General features: G+C 39.1%; 1 protein-coding gene across 1 annotated transcript in view; it reads left to right on the top strand.

Moving 5' to 3' along the window:
• Positions 1–21,502, top strand: part of cac (calcium voltage-gated channel subunit cacophony) — a 2,326,612-nt gene that overhangs the window by 1,716,886 nt on the left and 588,224 nt on the right. Inside the window, exon 37 of the mRNA XM_080268748.1 lies at positions 13,856–13,921. Coding sequence (XP_080124874.1) covers positions 13,856–13,921 — 66 coding nt within the window. The remainder of the gene's footprint in view (positions 1–13,855; positions 13,922–21,502) is intronic.

A 21,502-nucleotide genomic window follows, 5' to 3' on the forward strand; every position in this document is an offset into this window, starting at 1 on the left:
CTCCACTAGTCACTTCTTTCCATGATGAGTAGTTTCCTCTTAGTACTGTCCTCATTTCTCTTTTTATGAGAAAGTCTTGCATCCAACAAAACAGTTTGCCTCGAATTCCTCCTTGATGGTACAGTTTCCATTAAAGTCTTTGGTGTGGTACTGTGTCAAAAGCTTTCTTGAAATCTAAATAGATACTGTCCACCCATCCTTCCCTTTCCTGTATTGTGTTTGTTACTCTGTCATAGTAGCTCAACAGATTAGTAACACATGATTTTCCTTTTCTGAAACCAAACTGTCTTTCTGTTATCATACTGTGTTCTTCTAGATGATTTACCCAAGCTTTTCTTATAAGCTTTTCTAATACCTTGCTTACAACACTGGTCAGTGATACTGGTCGGTAGTTGAGTGGATTTTGTCTATTTCCTTTCTTGAATAAGGGGACAATATTTGCTTTTTTCCAAATATCAGGTAGTTTCCCTTGACTCAAGGATTTCTTGAAAATTAAAAATAATGGTTTACTTAACTCCCTACCCTGACGTATGGAAGCGAGGCGTGGACCTTGCAAGAGGGGAACAAGTCAAGAGTGAGAGCAGTGGAAATGAGTTACTTGAGAGGAGCATGTGGAGTGACATGGAGGGACAGGTTGACGAATGAAGAAGTGAAGGAACGTTGTGGGGTAGATGTGGATGTGGTTGAAAAGATTAGGAGAAATACACTGAGGTGGTTTGGACATGTGGAGAGGATGGAGAATGAAAGACTGACTAAGAGGGTGTATGTAGGTGAGGTGGAGGGAGGGAGAGGGAGGGGTAGACCGAGGATGAGGTGGAGGGATGGAGTTGAGAGGTATATGAGGGAGGGGGGGGTGAGTTGGGGGGAGGGGAGTCAAATGGTGGGTGACAGAGTGACTTGGAGGTGCGGCCACCCTTTGCAGGATTAGGGCGTCGGGCTATAGATAGATAGATAGACTTAACTCCTCTGCACATTCTCGTAATACCCAACATGAAATTTCATCAGGACCACTTGCTTTTCCTCTGTCTGATCTACTTAACTCCTCCTGTATTACTTTTTCTGCTATTTGTATATCTGATAGTATGTGTGGACATGCGTGTTCCACATAGTCCCTCTTAAAATTTTTTTCTTCTGTAAAAACTAATTGGAAATTCTTATTCAGTGCTTCACAGATATCTTTCTCTTGTGTATAAGTGATTCCCTCATCCGTAATGGATTGTATTATATCTTTTACTTTGGTTTTGCTTCTGATATAGCTGTAAAACAGCTTTGGTTGATCACTACTTTTATTTATTATATCCTCCTCAAACTGTTTTTGGGCTTCCCTCCTTATTCTTGTATAGTCGTTTCTTGCCTGTTTGTAATTATTATACGCCCTTTCACTATTATGTCTTCTTTATCTATTCCACAACAAATCTCTTCTTTCTTTTGATTTTTTACATTCTGTATTGAACCATTTCTGTATTTTCTTATCTGCTTCTTTGTGCTGTGGGATGTACTTCTGGACTCCTATTTCATAAAATTCACAAAATTTTTTATATACAGTATTTAAATCTTGTCCTCTAAGCTCATTTTCCCAATCATCTTCTAAGAAATACTTCTTTAGGTCTTGATAATTTCCCTTTTTATAGTTTAGGCTCTTTTTGTAACTGTCATTGCTGTTTACTATGTCATATGCTATCCTGAAGTTATAATTTAGTACTGCATGATCGCTTTTGCCGAGTGGAGGGTGATATATTAAACTGTCAATATCATTTTCTTGCCTAGTAAATATTAGATCTAGCACTGAAGGTACATCAAGTCCTCTTTTTCTGGTGGTTTCCCTCACATGCTGCGTTAGGAAAAACTCTTGTACGAGATCCAGGAGCTTTTGGTCCCAACAGCTTTCTTGGCTAATTATATCTAGAGTATTCCAATTTATATTTGTATTAAAGTCCCCAGTTAGTATAATTCTTTCCAATTTCTCTTCCATTTTATGTAGTAATGATCTTATACTCTGAATTGTACTCTCTACCAGGTCCTCATATTCGTCTCTTTCCCATGTGTTTGATCTGGGTGGCATGTACAAATTGGCTACGATTATTTTACCTTCAGATGTGTTGATCTCTACTGCAATCAGTTCTACTTGTGATGGTATATTTAGTTTTATTTCATTGACTTTTAGGTTTTTCTTAGTTAATATTATAATTCCTCCTCCTTTTTTTAAATTTCTGTCTCTTCTCCATATATTGTATTCCTCTAAGTTTAGTATGTCATTGGATATCCTTGGTGTTAATTTTGTTTCAGTTAGGCATATTATTTGTGGTTCATTATCTCTGACGTAATCATTCATCTCTAGTAATTTAGATACCATTCCATCCACATTTGAGTACATCAACTTTATCATCTTGTTTATATACTTGTCATGACATGGTTCTACTACCTTCCTCCTTTTTATTCCATCCTGTTTGTGTACCACTTTTGTACCTGCAATCCTATTACTTTGTAAAAAAAAATTTTCTTCTCCTCTTCTGATCTTCCCTCATTTTTTGTTTTTGCTTCCTCCCTTTTCTCTTTCAGTAATTCCAGTTCCTGTTGTGTTAGGCATCTTTTTATCCATACATTTTTGAACTCCTCTTTTTCCATAAGATTCTTTGCATTTTTTAGTATCTCTTCCACAGTGTTTACACTCTGGAAAGTCACCTTTAGAGGTCTTGTCTTGCTTTTCTCATATTTCCCTAACCTTTTGTGTTCCTCTGTGTCTTTACTACAGATTTCCTCTGATACTTCCTTCAGTAAGCTCATTACATTTGCCATCTCCTTTTTGTCTCTTGTGATCTTGTTTTTAATTCTTCCTCTTCTATACCAGTGATTACTATAGATTTGTTTATATCTACTGAATCTCTGACTAACTTTGGATTGTTTTGGATTATTCTTTTCACTTCCATTTTAATGCTTTTTTCCTCCACCCTTGTTTCTAAGTCTTTCTTTATTTTCACCATTGTGTGTGTGTGTGTTCTTACCTTACCTAATTGTATCTTTACAGGAATGAATGAAGCTCGTACTGCCCCGTGTCTTAAACCATTTTTATCATACGTGTTTGTAAATTTATGAATTGTTTTGGCACACACTTTTTTCATTCGGTAGTGCATTCCATTGATCAGTTGCCCCCTTTGGGAAACTAAATTTCCTTACATCTTTGTCGCCTCTCTTTTTATGCATTTTTTTGCAGTGTCTTCTTGCTGATGCATCCCCATAGGTTATGTAATCATTTATTCTATTTTCTTTATCTATCTATCTATCTATCTGTTTATCTATTGCCAGACACCTCAATCCCGTACGGGGTGGCCACAAACAAATCGCTTCCACATCGCCCTGTCTCTCGCCATTTTGCTGCCCTGCTCCCAGCTCACACGCCCCTCTCTCATAGACCTCTCCACCCCATCTCTCCATCTCATCCTCGGCCTCCCCCTCCCTCTCCCCCCCTACACCTCACTCACATACACTCTCCTCATCAGTCTGTCATCCTCCATCCTCTCCACATAGCCAAACCATCTCAGTGTGTTCCCCCTAATGCTTCCTATCACATCTACATCCACACCACAATGCTCCTTTATATCCTCATTTGTCAGCCTGTCTCTCCACGTGACTCCACAGGCTCGTCTTAAATAACTCATTTCCACTGCTCTCACTCTTTTCTTGTGTCCTTCCAACAACGTCCAAGCTTCACTTCCATACATTAGAGTTGGTATCACAATACTGTCATATAGTAACTTTTTCACTTCCATGCTCACTTCCGTGTTTCTTATCACTGCTTTCAAGGAATCAGCAACCATTCTTCCTTGTTGTACCCTTTCAAGCACTTCATCCTCCAAACTTCCATCCTTACTCATCACACTACCCAAGTACTTAAACGTACTCACATTTTCCATTTCCTTACCATCCAACATCACTGTGCATTAACTGACTTCACCTCTCTCAAGGGCCATCACTTTACTCTTCCCTGCATTCACCTTTAGATTCTGTTTCTTATACACTCTCCCAAACTCATCCACCAGGCCTTGCAGCTTCCCTTCGTCTTCTCTCAACAGCACAGTATCATCAGCAAACAACAGTACAGGGAGTTTCCAAACACTACCCTCTCCCACCAGGGCCACTCCAACATCCACTGCCCTACCTTGTACCTCTTTTATTACCCCATCCATGTACAGATTGAACAACCATGGAGACATGACACATCCCTGTTTCAACCCAACCTTCAAAGAGAAAAATTCACTCAGTTCACCATCCACACGCACTGCAGCCTTAGCACCATCATACATACTCATCACAGCATTCAACAACTTCCCATCTACTCCATATATTCATAATACTTTCCACGATCCTTGTCTATCCACCCTGTCATATGCATTCTCCATATCCATGAAAGCTGCATACAACTTCTTTCCCTTCTCTAGAAACTTTTCCACTAAAGATATAAGAATGAATATCTGATCAACATAACCTCTCCTCTTCCTAAAGCCTCCCTGTCCTTCTCCAACTAATTCTTCTGTTCTTTCCCTAACTCTGTCAATAAGTATCCTACCATACACTTTTCCTATTACACTAAGAAGACAAATGCCCCTATGATTACCACACACTTCTTTTTCCATTTTTCCTTTGTACAAGGGAATAATTATACCTGACTTCCAATCCACCGGGACTCTACCTTCCTCCCTGGCCAATCTGCACATCTTCCAAATCCATTCTACTACTATCTCTCCCCCATGCTTCAGCATTTCACCACAAACTCCATCAATTCCTGGGGCTTTCCCCAATTTGACTTTCTTCATTGCTTCCACAACTTCTATCCTACTGATTTCTTCCTGTCTTCTCACCTCCTTCCTTCTTCCAGCCATTCCCCAGCCACTTATACTCGCATTCCTTCCATCCTTAATGTTCAACAATTCCTTAAAGTGTTCTCTCCATCTGCTCACATTTTTTCCCTTCTCCGTTAGTAATCTACCATTTTTATCTTTCACTCCCCTGCTAACTTCACTTCCACCCTGTCTTACTCTCTTCACCTCTTTCCAGAACATTTTCTTACAGTCCCTCCACTTTACACTCAAATTCCTTCCAAATTCCTCATCCACTCTCTTCTTACTCTCTCTTACTAATCTTTTCACCTCTCTCTTCCTTTCTACATATAACTCTTTCTTCTGCCTCACGACTTCTTCCACACCCCTATTTCTCATCCATTCATTGTATGCTTTCTTCTTTTGTGCCACAGCCTGTCTCACCTCGTCATTCTACCACACTGTTCCTTGCTCCCCATTTCGTCTTCTCTTCACCCCACACACTATATCACATGCTGCACATATTTCTTCTGTGAATATCCTGTACACACCTTCCACGTTCCCCATCTGCTCCAATTCATATTTACCAAATCGTTCCGCTACTTCTCTTATATTCTGCCATTTTCTCATCCTCTTGTAACCTTTCCACTCTCCTTGCAACTACTCCTCCTTCCCGTCCTTCCTTTCTTCTATTTCTCCATCTTGCTTGGATCTTGATACTGGCCACCACCAAGTAGTGGTCAGAAAGTCCACTCCCCCAACCTCTATAAGCTCTTGCTTTCATTACGCATCTTCACATCCTTTCATCCACACACACATAATCAGTCATTGCCTTCCACTCATTCAGTTCACCACCCACTCTTCTCATCACTCGTCATGTATACCTGTGAATCATTTTGTAACTGAAGAGAGTATTGGCTGTCACCAACCCCCTCCCGGCACAAGTGTCCCCTAACGCACTGCCATTCTCATCTATCTCAGCAGGCAAACCCCACTCACCAACTATTCCATCCACCTTCACATTGCCTACTTTACCATTCATATCACCGATCAAAAACACTCTCTACTTCCTTCCAAACTTTTCCATGCACACTTCCACATTTGTCCAGAACTCTTCTCTCACTCTGCTTGCACGATCTTGTGTTGGCGCACACACGCACACAATCGCCCACATTTGTATTCCAACATACAATCTTACCCACACAATCCTTGACCCAACTGATCCATACTTTCTTATGTTCTTCTTCCATCTTTTACTCACAACAATACACACTCCTCCTTTTGCCCTCTCATTCTCACCTACTCCTGCATATATACCCCATCCATACTCCCATTCTCTCACACTCTCTCCCATCCATTTAGTTTCATTTACTCCACATATATCCACTTTTGCACCCTCAAGCACCTGGATAATCTCTCTCTCTTTTACCTCATCATTCGCACCCCTTATATTCTATGTTGCGATCCGTACCATGTCCATTGTCCAGTCCTTGGTCGTCATCTCTTGGTCAGTCCTTGTCCTGATATGTATTTATATAGCATACGCATGTCTCCTCTTTTCCTTCTTTCCTGTAGTTTAGGTAGATTCAGTTTTTCTAGTCTTTCTTCGTAGCTTAGATCCCATAAGCTTGGTACCCACCTTGTAGCAGCCCTCTGAACTTTTTCAATCTTATCTATGTGTTTTTTGAGATGAGGACTCCAGACTACTGATGCACACTCCAGGGTTGATGTTATTATCTTCCTTAGCATGTCATCATTTATGTATGTGAATGATACTCTCATATTTGCAAGCAGTGTATACATGTTCCGTACCTTCTCACTGATGCGGCCAGCCGGAGATAGTCTGTTATTGATAAGCACACCTAGGTCTTTGTCTCTTTCTGATGTGTGTAGGGTTTTACATCCTAATTTATAATCCCAATCAGGTCTTTTTCCACTTTTACCAAACTTGATTACATGAAACATGTCTACATTGAATTCCATTTATCATATATTGCTTCATTCGTGAAGTTTATTTAATTCTTCTTGTAGCTCTTTACAAAAGTCTGCGTTAGTAATTCTCCTTTGTATTTTTGCATCATCATCAAACATATTTAGGTAGCTTTTATTTCCAATGTTGCTATCTGTGTCATTTATATACACTAAAAACATAATTCGTGCCAGCACGGAGCCCTGTGGAGCTCCACTAGTCACTTCCCTCCATGATGAGTAATTTCCCCTTAGTACTGTTTTTTTTTTTTTTTTTTTTTTTTTTTTTTTTTTGAGAAAATCTTGCATCCAACAATACAGTTTTCCTCAGATTCCTCCTTGATGGTACAGTTTCCATAAAAGTCTTTGGTGTGGTACTCTGTCAAATGCTTTCTTGAAATCTAAATAGATAGTGTCCACCCATCCTTCTCTTTCCTGAAATGTTTCTGTTACTCTGTCATAGTAGCTCAACAGATTAGTAACACACGATCTTCCCTTTCTGAAACCGAACTGTCTTTCTGTAATCATATTATGTTCTTATTGAGAAAGTGAAGTAGCACTGTGGTGTGAATGTGGATGTGATAGAAAGTGTTAGGTGTAATGCATTAAGATGGTTTGGCCATGTGGAGAGGATGGAGAGTGAGAGACTAACGAGGAAAGTGTATGCGAGTGAGGTGGAGGGAGGGCAGGGTGGGGAAGGCTGAGGATGAGATGGAGGGATGCAGTGGAGAGGTATATGGGAGAGGGGGGTGTGAGCTGGGGGCAAGTCAGTAAAGTGGCATTGGACAGGGCGATACGGAGGCAGTTTGTTTGTGGCCACTCTTTATGGGATTGAGGCATCTGGCACTAGATGGAGATGGATAGTTTACATCATTTAAGAGAGACAATGCTTGATACTACAAGGATATAATACAGAGAATGGTTAGATGAGATGGCTTGATACTACAAGGATAGAATACAGAGAATGGTTAGGTGGGATGTTACTGTTGAAAAAAAATTGCCCTGTACACTTATGGTTCTAAATTTAACTCCCATTGTGATATCTTCATAACACAGGGTAAGCAAAAACATCTTTACTGCAGTACCTTTCACATAACATGAAAACATAAGAGGACGACTGCATTAAACATGTCGACCAATGCTTAAGGTGTATTTGTACCGGTGTGACCACACTATTGATAGTATGCTTTAAAAAAGTTTGCACAATTCTGGATTTTACATTTGGTCCTTATCCTTAGGTATAATTATGGCATGGGTGCAGCAGTCTATTTTTTTCTAGGCTTACCCTCAGATTTTGTATTCATTTTATTTTCTGTGAAGTAAGGATTTTTTTATTTTCCCACAGTGACTTTGTAACTCAGTATATTAACCAAAAAAAAGACAGTAGAATATGATATTCAGTCTTTCTTCATATATGAAAAAATATTAAATAAGGTACTTAAAACTAACAACTCATTTGCAGAATACCACATTTGGGATATTTCTGAATACCATTACTTTGAAAACAGGAATTGCAGCAAGTTTTTGATAGTCTTTTGAAAACAAATAATGTGAATTATGGTAAGTTATGAAGCACCTGCTTTTGAATTGTTAAGCTGACCAGTCAGATCCCATGCCATGATGGTGGAGTCTGCAGTTGTAGCATGACACTTTGTTTAAAGCATATGACTACTGTATAAGTTGCTGTACTGCTTTAAAAATAGCCCTAAAACATATCCCACAAATCTTCAAACTTCATACTGAAAAATAGGTATGGATTGATGAAATTATTGATATATAGGTTAAAATATGCATATATTGTATATTGTATCAGTATTTATGCAAAATAGGAGTCTGGTAAAGCAAGTTGACAACCTAAAGGTGAAGCACTGTTATCTAACTTTAGCATGCTGTAATGCTGAAGACAGCTTTCTTATTAACATTCAAATTAAATACTTTTTTTTTTTTTTAATGATTCCAGATAATGAGGTTTGTATGAGGCTATACAGTGATAAAGTCTGTCGTATTGTTCAATTAAATGTGCCCATTTTGTATTTCTCGAGCTGACAAAACATAGGGCTGTTTTCACAGTCATCCCCAGCCAGCCCTCCAAGGCCTTCATTCAAAAGCTGGATTAGGGCTGTTCCCAAGTAATACTGGAACATTCTTTTGGAGGATAGAGGTTCCCCAACAAATGGTCCTGAAAGAAATAAGATAATAGAGTCATTTATCACTGTTTTTAAATCAGATAACCAATGTAATATTGCCCAGATACCAGTAATTGTACACCCAGTCAAGAGACTACCTCATGTTTATACACCTTTAAGAGACTTCAATGTACAGTACCAAAATACAGTCAACTCATCGCTGTTTACTTCAGAGCCTGTTAGAGACCCCACAACAGACAAACCTGAAAGAAGTAAAGGAATCATTGTCTGTTGCATATTTTCATCAGAATGTTTTATATCAGATGCCTGATGTAATACTGCTAGTATAACTAACACACTTCATATAAAAAATGCCTCATGTCCCTGTACTTTTATTATACTGTATTTGGTAATAAACCAAACCAGTTTGTCACTCACTAGACATTATTATATATTGGTTACATCTCCTTAGCTATTTTCATTATGCCTTTCTTAAAACACTCAGGATACATCACATTTCAGCTTGAAGACCAATGTTTCAAGTAGGCGTGTGGTGAGGTTGCCATTACTTAAACCCCTTTATTCCAAGGACATCATTTAGTTTTTATTTTTGCTGATGAATTTCTTCACTTCTAAATATAATAGTAAGAGGTATGTGAAGTGGATTTTCCAACCTAACCATTTACCACAGTCATCATCCAGGAATTTATAAGTATTCTTGATGTATAGAAGATGCTGCTTGAGGTCTCTCTTCTGTCCAAGAGTTTACCACAACCATGTTTAGGCAGCCCAGAACTACCAACCCTACTGCATCAATACAGGCAAATTTCCTCATGTTAGTAAATTCCCCAAGACCATTCAGAGTGACTGTGGAATCCAAAGTGCTTTTGGTTCAGGCCTGAGCATACCAAAAGGTTGGGGACAACTGTGAAAACTCCATGGTTTCATACCTCCTCAAATAAAGGATTGGATGTGAAGAAAGTCACTGGTTTCAGCACATATAAAATTGTGACATCAACATAATGGATGGTGGGAAGCAGAACTGCAGCAGTCCCTTACTTAAATCATGTTCCTTCTCTAGTGTAGGATTGTCTCCATACCCAGAAAAGCACTGGACAAGCCACAGGAGAGCTCCATTTAGTGAAAGATGAAAATTTTATCATGAGGAGTTTCAATTCTATTTTTAAAGGCTCCAACATGCTTGCATGCATCAACCTTGGTCACCTAATGGCAGTTCTCCATGCCACTTGATCTCTAGCAGCCTCCCTATTCAGTCCCTTATCCCTGAGATTGTGCTCAGTGACCTCATCCCAGGTCTTTTTCAGTCTACCTCTTGCAACCCTACCCTTAACGTTAACACTTCTCACTTTCTTCACCCAACTGTCATCCCCCATCCTCTCCACATGGCTAAACCACCTCAATCTACCCCTCCTCATCACAATACCAATGCACTCCTGTCCCATCCTGCCTCTTAACTCTTCCATCGTAAACGTAACTTCCCCAGGCCTCACACTCAAGAACGCACTGTACATCCACTAATCATTGTCATTTCTGTATGTTTGAGCCTGTGAATAACCTCTTCCTTTATTGCCCAGGTCTCACTACTATACAGCATTACACTTCTAACACCTGCCATGTACAAAGATCGTTTAGCACGGAGGGAGAGCCCTGTCAGTGTCAGGAGAGGCAACAGCTCCCTAAACTTTCTCTAACAACTCCCACTCTAGCCACAGAGCTAGCTCCAGCCCCACCTCTAACACAACATTTTTTCAGATAACAAAACTCTTCCACACGCTTGAGAAACCCACCAACAAGATAGATCCTTTCACTTCTGACAGTCTCCACATGCTCTCCCTAACACACTACATGCATCAAATCAGCATTATATCACAGTCTACCTCTAATACCACTACATCCTTTGTGCACCTGCTTATCACAAACACTGCACAAGATGGAACTACTTCCCATGCCTCTGTGGCAAATTGCACTTGGCCACTGTCCCTCTTCTTTGACAGTACTGCCACCAGCTCTAGATACCATCACCTTTGTTTTATCTGCATTTACTCTGAAGCCCTTGTGCTCCATACCATCTCTCCACTTCCCAGATCTTTCCCCTGTCTCCTATTCATTCTCTGTAATCAACAACAAATCATCAGCATACAACATCTCCCAAGGGAATCCATTTCTGAATTAACATGAGAGGGCTTCCAGTACCATGATAAACAACAAGAGGCTCAAGACTGACTCCTGATGCACACCATCATTGATAGAAAACTCATCACTCAAATCACTTCACTCCTACCTGGGTGCAAGCACCCACATACATGGCCATAGCCATAGTTGTATAATTTATTTATGACACCCAGATTCTCTGGAAATAACATTTATGTAACTAAAGAGCACCAGTTTAGGTTTGTTATTGATGTCGGTGGTCGCATCATATGGGGGGCAAGTTAGTTCAAACCTGAAATTCACTTTCCCCAAAATTAGTTTGGCTAAGGTTAGATTACATTAGATTAGGTTAGGTTAAGTTGTGTTAGGTTAGGTTGTCATATTAGGTTTGAGTAGAAGCTCAGTGGACAGGCTCTACACTGACCTTTATACAGTGATCCCTTGGTTATAGCAGTTTCCGTTATTACCACTAGATGAAAATCTGCATTCCTGCCGTTATCATGCATTTTTTGGCCAAAAGGCATGTTATTGTGCATGTGAGTTGCTTTCTTCTGACAGTAGTGGTGCGGAATCTGGTTTCTACTGGCATTCAGGAATTCAAAGATGAGGCCCTACCAAAGGAGTTAATCCCAGAAGCTGGAGACCACTAACTCTCCACCCCTAAGCCCCAAGCCCATCTCAGGTCCCTATATGACATGTGTTTCATCCTTATTGTGCCCATTTCTTCACTCAGTTAACCTAATCATGCCTGTGTGCATTTCTGATACCATAACAATATGTGTGTATATAGTGGATCAAAATTGTTGTTAAAGGAAAAAGTTGGGTAAAATGGGGAGCCTGGTACCAGTTAGGATAAATCCCATAGATTCTGTGCTCTTGTCATCACGCAGTTTTGTTATAATTATCACACACAAGGTGCGGTATCAGTTATGCATTATAACCAGGGGATCACCATATTTATTTTTGGCATATTAAAGAAAAGAAATGTCTCTAAATATTTGTTTGTCTTTGAATCTTCCCACAACACATCCCACTGTCTTGCATTACATCATTTGGGAACTGCTACTTGAAGGTGATAAGGAAGAGATTGATGTAAAAAAAAAGAAAAAAAAAAAAAAAAGGCCAGTTCACAAATATACAGTTCTACTATTTTTAATTACCCTACGCAGATTTAAAAGTTTTAGCTGGGTAGTTGTTGCCATACATTTTTATACCATCTCCTTGAACCCTTTATTGTTTGCCATGGTGCTTGAAGCTCACTCATGTGATTTTAGAAGTCCTCCCATGCATGATGTTGTATGATGATGACTTGGTACTGACTACAGAGAATGAAAGGGAGGCAGAGGAAAGAGTTAGAAAATGGAGAGACAGAATGGGGCACAATCGTCTGAGAGTATGGTAAATGCGGATAAAACAAAAGTTATGATATCATGGGCTGGTGATGATATTGTCAAAGGAGAGGGAATGTGGCCATGTGCAGTTAGTCACAAGGGTGTGAGAAGTAACTCCATCTTCTGCATAGTTTGTGATAAGTGGGTGAATGAAAGATGCAGTGGCTATTAGAGGCAGACTGTGAGATAATGCTGGTTTCATGTGTGTAGGGGAGAGCATGTAGAGATTGTCAGGTGAAGGACTGATCTTGCTAATGAGTCTCTTGAATGTGTGGAAGAGTTTTGTCATTTGAGGACAGGTTATTTGCTAGAGGTGAGGCTGAAGTTAGCTTTGTGGCCAGGATAAGGAGTGGTTGGAGAAAGTTCAGGGGGCTATTGCCTCTCCTGACATCGAGAGGGCTCTCCCTCTGTGGCAAGGGATCTTTGTATGTAGCATGCATCAGGAGTGTAATGGTGTATGTTAGTGAGATCTGGGCAGTAAAGGGAGAGGATATTCTTAGTCTCAAATGTACATAAATGATTAGATGGACATGTAGTGCATTCCTGAATGCAAGACCTGTGGGGGTAGAATTGCAATTGAAGAGTTGAGAGGAAGGATGGGACTGGAGTGTACTGGTGTAGTCATGAAGAGGAGTAGATTGAGATAGTTTGAGCATGTTAAGAGAATGGAGGATGACAATTGGGTGTGGAAAATGAGAAGTGGAAAATAAATGGCTGTGAGAGGCAGACCAAAAAAGACCTGGAACAAGGTCAAAAGGGACCGAATAGGGAGGCTGCCAGGGATTGATCAGAGTGGAGGGCAACCATTAGGCGACCAAGGCTGATGCATAGAAGCATGATGGAGCCATTATAAATTATATGAAAAGATGTGAAAAAGTTTGTGTAAGGAGGGAGGGATGGAAAAGAAATGAGATTGTTAGATGAGAGCAGCTGAATGTAGTTAGAAAGTACAGTTCGTAGCTGCACTTGTGGTTCAGCATTTTTCATTTTGCTTTAATTTATTGTACTGTCTACCTAGTGATCTAAAAGTATTCGAGGAATCACTTGAGACCACTCAGGTAATGCATACTCAGAGTCATTTAAGGGTTAACCATAATGTGTACTGTTATTAATTTGGTTCTGTGATGCTCAGTGTTCCATCAGATTCTTATACATTAGTACATAACACTATATTACATTCCAGCACTGTCATTTAGTGGGTCAGTGATACTTAAATAACTAGAATACTTGTCTCTTGTATAGTAGATACTGTACAAAGTTTTTCCATCAAAAAATATCATTGTAGATGTTTACTCAATGTAATCATGGTGAGTCAGATTATCTCAAGTTAAAGATGCCTTACATGTTATTTACTGGTACTAATCTCATTTCTTTTTCTGTGCAGGCACTGCCATATGTCTGCCTCCTCATTGTCATGCTCTTCTTCATCTATGCAATTATCGGCATGCAGGTTAGTTCTCTCCTGTTCATAGTTGACACTGTAGACAGTCATATAGCAACTTTCTTTTCATTAATGACCAGTCAGAATGATACATTATCCTGCATAGTAGACATATGGAAACATAAGAAATAATTTACATGATCCAGTATTCTGTTATAATATTAATCATGTGCCATGTGTTCATCAAACTGATTTATCAGTATGTCAGTATCCAGTGCTGTGTTATACAGTCGGCCCTTACTAAGCAAACATAATAATTTCAGTTGTATTTTGCATGTGATAATAATGTATGGGAAATGATACAGTTACTTAATAAAGATACAACTGGTTCCAGCTTCCCATGAGATTTAACCTTTAGACTTGTGTGCCCGGCCTAAACGTACTTTGATAAATTATTACAAATTTTACCAAAAAAAAAGAACCAATACAGGCCCAAATTGGTATAAAAATAAGCACAGTGAAGCAGCACAATTATGTATGGGGCAACCAGAGCAAAATTAGAAACCCTAAGCAAACAAATTATGCTTGAGAAAAGTAGTATATATTTGGAAAGATTTGGGATGTGTGTAGAAATGAGACTTTCCAGCTTAATCATTGTTGTGCTTCGCAAAGTAATATGACAGGTCACTGGTTGTATTCTCATTTTTTCCTAAGATGTGTTTCTGCCCATACCAGTTTTTAAGCCGGAGATATTTTTCAATATATCAGTGTCTGCACAGGTTTATCCCACCGCACTGTGGGTAATCTGTGATCAGTAAATCAGTGTTTAGTTAGGGTTGGCTGTGCATTACATTAAAAAATATCTACTGTATAATGCCGGAATGCCTTATAAGTCATGCTTCTCTGATGTTTCAGTTTACATTTGATTAACGTAGAGTCACTGGTACATGATGTATTATATCAGTCAGCAGAATATATCACAGTACTGTATTTTACACTTTAACTCTTTCATGCAGTATGACCTGATTTGTATCACTAATTACCTCTCAAAGATGCACAGTGATGAGAAATGGGTCATAGAGAAATATCTCTTAAATTGGCATATGGACATAATTCAAGTTACAAACTTACCCCCTGAAGTTGCATTCTGATACAAATTGCACTATGAAACTTGGGAAAATAATTTTTTATTGACAAGTCACTCATCTGGCTGTCAGGCCTACTCTAGCCAGGGGAGCATTGTGTACAGAACAGTCGAACCAAAATATTATGGCCATGTGTGAAAGGGTTAATTTAAAATACTTCTGTGATAAATGTTTGTTTTAGTATACCTGTCAGTATACTTGTCAGAATACGAGTTATGGTGTAACTTTTTTTTTTTTTTTCCTATTGTACAGTAGAGTCATGATTTATTGCAGTTTGGAGCATCAATTTTTGTACCTGACGACTACCATGATCACCTTGCGATATACGAATTGTTGCCATATGGTGTGATGTTTTTATTTTTTCTTGCAAAAGCTGAATGCTATTGTCTCCCATCATTCCACATGGATGCCTCTCTATATGAGTTTATGCAAGAGAGTGCAGATAACACTAGGAAGCCCAGTATCCACACATACAGGCATAAAATGTATATTTGTGAGAATTAAGGTAACTCCTACAGTGATTTGTTTTTGAGTCTACTAACTACACTCAGCAAACAAAATTAGGTTCTAGCTACTCAGTGTGAGTGGGAAGTTCTTTGTGAGAAAGCTTGTAGAATTACTGACTAGATCCTGTCAGTTCTACCCCACTTATTTAAGAAAATACTGTACTTGTATCATGCCTCACTATGTGGCATCAGACAGCAAAATAATTGTGAAATACAGTACCACCTACTATCTAGCCAGAAACAATCATCTCGTTGCAAAAAAACACCTAGAAAAGTTTACTGGTTTGAAATGTCATCTTACCAGTACCTGGATGTGGCTTTTGCCTTGATCCATGTGATTGAGTCCATTCTTCGTTGACAGGCAGCATTATTTTCTTAAATGGCAAAGAGTGGGCATCATTGTTCATGTTGTTATTGTTATTGTTGTTGTTGTTGTTTTTGCATGTTTAGGTACAATGGAAGATACCATAATTTTCATCTTAAAGTACCAAAAGGATAATATATAATACTGCATGCCCTCATTTTATGATGAGGGTGTTTTTGAAAAAAAAATCCATTGCATAAAAACTTATCACATCAATTATAACTTGGGTTCAGTGGGTTATGTTTTTGGCCAAGGGTCACTCACCCAACAAACACTAAAAACAAGTTTCCAACTCACCTAAAATGTTTAGTATTTTATTTCAGTGCACTTCAAATACTGTATAAGGCACTATAACACTCGTCCCTCATTTTTCTAGCAAGAATTGTTCCAGGTGCAGGTTCTCTGGAATCAGGGACTGACCTTATCACACTACACTGTGCCTTGCTCCCCCATTGCTTGACAGAAATGCATCCGCTCCATCTTCGTTGTTGAGTTCGGCCCAGTTTCCTGGACCTGTGACCATCTGATAAAACTCAAGGTCACACTTACAAGTGGCTTTCTTTACCAGCCTTGTCATTGTAGACAATGTCTGATAGGAACAAACTGGCCTATAGCAGTTATTCTTTGTTCTTATATTCCAATATACAATTTACCTCTAAACTTGTAATATAAAGTATAATTTGCCTCGTCAAAATTCATGCAACAGCTGATAAGCGAAAGGGGGAAAAAAATTGGTAAATATGTGCTGTACAGTACTAGTGTACCCCGATATGCGATGGGTATGTGTACCCATGACAGTCGTTGGATATCAGTTTTGTTGGATTTTGAAGCAGTTCTTCCAATGAGTTTCTCGAGAAATAGAGAAGGTGTTCCAGCCTGCACGCAAAACTCACAGATAGGTAATCTACCAAAAAAGGACAGAAAATGAAACTGATGATATTTATGCAAAATACAGTACAGTGAATGTCTATAGCACTTATTTACACCAAAAGTACCATGCTTATGTGCTCGTATGGTAGCAACTTTACGCAGTTGAGTATCATGCATGTCCTGTAAATGCAGGGATGTGGTTTTCCATTATAAAACCTCACATTGACAAACCACAACTTTATAGTATCAGTATCTTCTCTCTTCCTCTCCATTTTTCTGCCACATTTCCTCTTTCTTTTTTTCTCCTGCTGTCTTCCTCTCCATTTTTCTCCCATATTTCCTTTTCTTTTTTTTCCTCCCTTCCTCTTACATTTCCTCCCTCTGGTTCTTCCATTCCTCTCACTTGTTCTTTTTTGAGTCAGAAAAAAAGGAAGTACAACAGAAGTTTGTGTCCCTCACCCTCATATTGTTTGCCGAGACAGTGTTTAAACAAGCAAATGTAGGTAATTTTGGCCTCTGTGCCACTTTTGTAAGGACTGCTACTTAGTTTCTCTCTCTCTCTCTCTCTCTCACAGCAGACCCCCAGCAGTGGAAGCTCAAGTTGAATGATATATATATATATATATATATATATATATATATATATTTTTTTATGATTATGGATGGTGATGTAAAGGAAATCCATGCATGCTCATCCCTTGTACTGTATAATGATTCTTTTTGTTTGTTTTTAATGTTGAAAATACATAAAGTATACCTCGTGAATTCCAAAATGCCGAAGGTCAGATAATTGGAAGAGCAAAGCACAGTTATTGTGGTTATGTCCCCTTTTCTGTATTGTTGAAAAAGTGAATACCTGTATTACAACAGTGAAAATTTTGTTTGGTAAACTCATAATTTAACTTATATAGATGTATCCTTTGCAGGCTAGCTTGGATGATGCCGAAAAAGATAGATTTTGGAATGGCTTGATACATGTTATAAATGATATTGCACATGATGAAATTGTAGTTTTGGGAGGGGACTTATTGATCCTGTGGGTGAAGGAGCTCAAAGATATGAAAAGGTACACTCATGATCACTAATTTCTGCTCAGGAGTGCCCCTTTTCTATTCCTATATACCCAGGGAGGACGGGAGGGGGGGGGGGCAAAATGAGCTCCACTCTCCTCTACCCCAGCTCCCAACCCTCCCCCATACCCCTACCCAACCCAACCCCTCACTAGTCATTCTTAACTGGCAGTTACATTTCAAGCTAACCTCATACTTTACACTCATAGTCACATTACTACGACTAATAATAATAATCTGGCCTTTTGTTTCTCAAAAGCACCAGTTCTTCCTTTGGGAATTCACTAGCGCTCGACACTCATACATTATTTTTACAATTATAAGAATTGTGACATTTCTTGTATATAATGCAAGCTACATCATATATACATGAAAGTGGCAATAATTAAACCCTATAATCATCAGTCATAGTACCTCTCTCCAGGTCATAGCATTTTGAAAAAAGAAAGGCTTTCAGCTGTCTCTTAAAGGATTCAACAGTAGAGAGTTGTCTTATGGACAATGGCGATCTGTCATATAATCTAGGGGCTCTTTACACAAAAGAACGATCAGAGAAAGATGACTGGTGAATGGCTCATGGTTCATCAAGACGCAAGGAATCATCTTCACTGCTTAACATCACACCCGGGCATGCTGATGGGAGTTTTAATAATTCAGCAAGATACTCCGGTTCACCAAACTTAAGAACCTTGAATGTAATAAGACACAGTTTAAATTCAATTCTAGCCTTTACTGGTAACCAATGCAACTCAGTTAGAAATGGGGTAGTTGAGGTTCTCGGGGGGAGACCAAAGATAAGTCTTGCAGCCCTGTTCAACACAGACTGAACTTTTGTTAGTATATTATTTGGAAGACCAACCCACAGTCAATTACAATAATCAACACGAGACAAGACCACTGGATGGACCAATGTTAAGAGGCACCTTCTATTCAGGAATTTTCTCACAGAGTACAGATTTCTGATATGCAAGTTACACCCTCTTACAACCTGATTAATATGTTCTTTGTAATTTAACCTAGAATTAAAATAAACACCCAGATTTCGAACAGAACTGACTGGGTGAAGCTGTGACACGCCAATGTTCAAAGCCAGGGCATTGTCAGTGTCATCACCCTTTCTGTTACCTCTGATGATGATGATCTCAGTTTTACCATCATTCAGCTTCAGTTTCCTCTTAGCCATCCAAATCTTAATATCAGACATTAGAGATTCAAACTTTGTCTTTGTATCGTTGATATTTGACATCTTAACATAGAACTGGGTGTCATCAGCATAAAAATGATAGGACACATCATGAGCATCAAGTAGAGACAATAAACAACTTGTGTAGATAGTAAATAGAATTGGACCCAAAACTGATCCTTGAGGGACTCCAAATAGAAGGGGAGCAGAATCAGAGCTAGCGTAATCAACAACCACTCTCTGAGATCTGTCTGACAGATACGACTTAAGGAGCAAAAGGGCACTATCACGAATGCCATAAAAATACAGATCATCCAACAATAGTTTATGATCTACTGTATCAAATGCTGCAGACAGATCCAACAGAACTAGAAGAGAGAACATCCCACTACAAGTGTTTGCCACCAAGTCACTCTGAATCCTTGTCAGTGCAGTTTCAGTTGAATGGTATTTTCTGTATGCTGATTGAACAACAGGAACAACTCTGTTGTGTTCCAGTAGTGGTATGAGTTGATCGAATATGGCCCGCTCAATAATCTTGGATAAAAAAGACAGGTAAGAGACGGGACGATTTGTCATGCTCTCGACATCAAGGCCAGGTTTCTTAATTAAGGGCCTAAGCAAAGCACGTTTCTCAGATTGCACAAAATTACTTTCTAAGAAGCATCTATTTATTATGTTGCAGATAAAGGCTGCAGCATGCTCATACACATCAGGTAGTTGTGACATGTTACATGGATCGAGTGAGCAAAATGTTTTATTAAGTTCTCTGATATAATACATCCAGCGGATGAAATGTTGAAAGCAAATGATCCCCGGTGCACCGTGGCTGGAAGTCGACTGAGTACGCTTCACTAGGAGAACTGCTGTCTAAATCACTTCTTATGCGAGATATCTTACTTGTAAAAAATGAAGCAAAATCAGAAGCCAATTGGGTATCAGATGCAGAAGTTGATTTAACAATTACATTCCTCCGACCAACCAAATTGTTCACAACTGCAGACAGTTTTTTTTTTTTATCACCACCACATGAATCAACTTTGTTTCGATAATTCCTAGCCTTTTGGGCTTTTACAGTGTGAACGACTGCTCTTCTCGCAAAAACATAACGCAAATGAGGTACTTTGGTCCGCTGCAAGTGCCACTCATGTTCTGCACAAAGAATTAATGGATGGACCATGCCACGGAGAATCATCACGTACAGTGATTGTTTTTACTACCTCAGGACAATAATGGTCAAAAATTGACCTAAGCTCTTTGTTGTAAATATCAACCAACTCATCAGAAGAAAGACTGGAAGAATCAATGGAGTTTAAACGTTGATCAGTTTCAACATGCATCAACTGGCGGTCAACATTCCTGTAATTTCTGAACCTGATGACCTTTTTATATGAAGGGGATTTCGGGACATCAAAACTAAGAGTGATCAGAGCATGATCAGAGATGAGGGGGTCAAATGAGTCAACCTCCACATCTGATATGCGTCTGCAACCAACAGGGGACAAGATCAAGTCAAGGACATGTCCTGAGACATGAGTTGGATTGCTCACATGATTGAAAAAATTGTTCTGGGTGATCAACTCAAGGAATTCTAAAGAAAATGGTTTTGATTCTGGACTGTCAACCCAATAATTGAAATCACCACAAACAAGAAGTCCTCCAGGTTTAAGAGAAAACCCTTCAAGAAACTGCCCAAACTCCTCCATAAAACCTCGATCTCTGCCCGGATGACCCGGTTGATAGACAATTGCAATTCTAATCATATTCTGATGGAAATTTATTAATACTTCCATAAATTCAAATGAAGATGGGGTCAGGTCTGAGTCAATGAGAGAAACGTTTGCAAGTGCTGCTGAGTAGATGAGTGCTACGCCTCCTCCAGGATAGTCAGCAGCAGGCCTGGGAATACTAATTATAGAATGTGTCTTAGGCAAAGCATTACGAATAATATTGATATCAGACTCATACAACCAGGTTTCAGTCAAGCACAAAATGTCAAGCTCATACTGATTTAGAGTTTCATTAATATAGTCTGTCTTATTATGGATAGAACGAATATTTAAAAGACCCATCCTTAACTGGTTCAAGAGCGACGTAGTCAGTTTTTTTGAATGGTCAAAATTGGTGTTTTCAATCAATCTATTCCTATGAGAAATCATAATTGGACAGTCTCTACTTGATGCAAAATGGGCAACCAACTGTGAATTTGAATTAGCATCTTGATGTCTTAAAGAAGAGCAGTTGATGCATTTGGGAGAATTTCTGTTACTACAATCCTTAGATTTATGGGTTCCAGCACAAAAAACGCATTTAGGGTCATCATTTTTCCTAGAACATCTCTCAAATGTATGACCAAAGCCATGACAGTGATGACACTGTGTAACCCAGAATCTATCGAATGTGTGGCATCTTGTAAGATCCACATAGATGTAATTCCCCAGTTCAACAATGGAGGATCTCACCTCTGGTGACATCTTCAAGACAGCAGTTTTGGTGTCATTCCTTGTTCTTG

Source organism: Coenobita brevimanus, chromosome 29, assembly GCF_032717465.1.
Source record: "Coenobita brevimanus isolate Jiangsu-jjx chromosome 29, ASM3271746v2, whole genome shotgun sequence".
NCBI lineage: Eukaryota > Metazoa > Arthropoda > Malacostraca > Decapoda > Coenobitidae > Coenobita > Coenobita brevimanus.